At 46.1% G+C, this 2261-nt stretch overlaps 1 protein-coding gene across 1 annotated transcript; it reads right to left on the bottom strand.

Moving 5' to 3' along the window:
• Positions 1 to 769: 769 nt before the first annotated feature.
• On the bottom strand, positions 770 to 2261 carry LOC147978196 (uncharacterized). The gene is made up of 3 exons (XM_087516534.1): positions 2181 to 2261; positions 1053 to 1102; positions 770 to 968 (listed from the first exon to the last, which is right to left on the bottom strand). The coding sequence occupies exons 1-3, from the start codon at positions 2259 to 2261 to the stop codon at positions 770 to 772; spliced, it is 330 nt and encodes a 109-aa protein (XP_087372660.1).

Raw genomic sequence — 2261 nt, 5'->3', positions numbered from 1 at the left:
TTGTTTCTAGCTCCTTCCAGAAAATAAACTGAACAATACCAAAGTTTACTATTCAAAATGCAAATGTATACATGCATCACATTGGATTTTACTTGTTTACTAAGTATTTTGTAGAACACGCTTAGTAAAGTTGGTTCTCTTGTTCATCTAGCGTCAAGCTCGGTTTATAATGGACAATGTCCAAATCTTTGCCAAGTGTTTTGCCCCAAAACACTCGGGGTATAGAAACTACATATATGTTGAGTGCCCATTTTCTACCGAGTGTTGTACTGTCACACTCAGTTTACCAAGTGCCCAATAAAGTACACTCGGCAAACTTTTGGACACTCGGTGAAGACGTCGGATTATGGTAATGGATACTACCACAAATTACTTAGATCAAGTCACAAATTAACTAGTTTGGTAGGATCTATGCCAAATATGAGTGAAAAAATCGAGTTAATGCAAAAAAGAAGGAATATTGTATGGAGGGTCGGATATGGCGACTCTGTGTGAGCCTCCATAGTCTCTAGAAAATTATGAGGTGCGCTCCAAAAACGTTCTCAAGGATGCCGATATATGTCACGATGCTGTTAAAGTTGCTTTCATAAATAATACTCTTAAAGAGGGTTTGCATCGGCATGACCTACATAACACAGATGCCAGAAGCCATATACAGAGTAGTTAAACATCAGATAGGTACTGTAGTTAAACATATAAGACAGCCGCACCACTAATAAAACCCATGACATCGATGAAGGCCAACCAAACGCTGCTCCCTGGGCTTATTTTAGTCTTCGTTTGTACAAACCGCATTGACAACCGCACCATTTGTATCTTGGTCAGAATCAAGCGCCTCACGGGCAGCTAAGTCTGATTTAAGCACATAGGCAAACGCACCAGTAAAAGCACCCATGAAACCAATGCTAAACAAAGTCTGCTTCATTTCTCTCGCCCTAATGGCCCTGTTGAGCTCCTCCATGTCCTGGCTAAGAGTGAGAAGGAACAAATTAACTCAAATAGATGAACGAGAAGAACAATGGAAGTTACGATGGTTTAGCTTACTGCCTTACCGGATGAGCGGATCAACATTCAGGCCTTCCCAAGGATCGGGACGCTTAGCCTACAAACATGCATGCATAAACCATTAAAGATGGTACTAGTGATTCCAAAAACAAGTAATTAATCAGATGGATGAACTAGAGCATAAACCGTTAATTAAAGCATGTTTTGGGTGGGTTGATTTTTTTTGAAGCTTTACACAGAAGTTTTACTAGGAAACCGAAACACGTGATGTAGAGATGATTCGTCAGATTTCTCTATGCTATGATATGTATTGTTGGCGCTGTCTCCTTGCAATGCCTCTTCTTCTTCCTCACAATCTCTTCCTTTCATGGTTTTGTCTCACAAGAACACACGGTAATGGAAGAAACACACACGCGCACACACACATTCACCAAGGAGAAAACTACTTTCTCCCGGTGAAAACACGTATGCTTCAATGCGGCGCAGCGGCCGGAGTTGGTTCCTCAGTATGCATCTTGAAGCGGCGGTTCCCAAGAGGCCAAGTCGGTCGGCGCCGCCCTCCCTCCCATCACACCGCGCGACATGAATGTTAGCCGCTGCGTGCTCTGGGCGGCATGAATGCGGCGCGTGCATCAGAAGGAAAGCGTGGAGGGGCGGGTGGGGGTTTGGGTGGGTCAGGGTGTTGAGACCGTGACAGTGGTTCGGATGCCCGCAAAGCCCTCACTCGCCTGGTTGTCTCCGGTTTGCGGGAGAAAAACATGTCCGGACCGCCTTGCGGACCGATGCAAGCCTGCGTTGGATGACTTTCACAGTCCAGACAACGCGGTCCGGACGTATGCGGGCGGTTTGAAGGTCGTCGTTGGAGATGCCCTTACAAAGAAGTTTTATGAAGAGATCGAAACATGTGATGTGGAGATGAATCATCAGATTTCTCTATCCTATGGTATATGTATCACCGAGCTGCGTATATGGCTGTGGTATATAGGCAAAAAATAATCAATCCCATCTCTTCATCCAAGCCTCCAGCTCGATCTCTACGGGAGATGCAACAAACTAATTCACGTGGCAAAGACAAAATAGAAGCGCTCTTGCAGGCGCGTGAAGGTGGCTAAGCATGCAAGGTGACAAAGATTGCATGCGCGCGGTAGGAGGATGGATGCGGATGGGGCACGGACCAGAGAACGGCAGGCCGCCCATGCCTGCTTGAGAGAAGCGACGGGGAGCTTCAGCTTCGCGGCCACTGTGCGCAGCGCCAT

Source organism: Triticum urartu, chromosome 3A (assembly GCF_056163025.1).
Source record: "Triticum urartu cultivar PI428250 chromosome 3A, HENAU_Tu73, whole genome shotgun sequence".
Classification (NCBI taxonomy): Eukaryota; Viridiplantae; Streptophyta; class Magnoliopsida; order Poales; family Poaceae; genus Triticum; species Triticum urartu.
Note: the sequence above shows the minus strand (reverse complement) of the source record. Positions and strands in the feature narration are given on the sequence as shown.

Coding starts and splice junctions, on each gene's coding strand:
- LOC147978196 (XM_087516534.1), bottom strand. CDS start 2,261: ATGGCGCTGCGCACAGTGGCCGCGAAGCTGAAGCTCCCCGTCGCTTCT. Junction 1,103..2,180: donor GGGCGGCCTGCCGTTCTCTG/GTCCGTGCCCCA, acceptor GCATGTTTGTAG/GCTAAGCGTCCCGATCCTTG. Junction 969..1,052: donor AATGTTGATCCGCTCATCCG/GTAAGGCAGTAA, acceptor TCTCACTCTTAG/CCAGGACATGGAGGAGCTCA.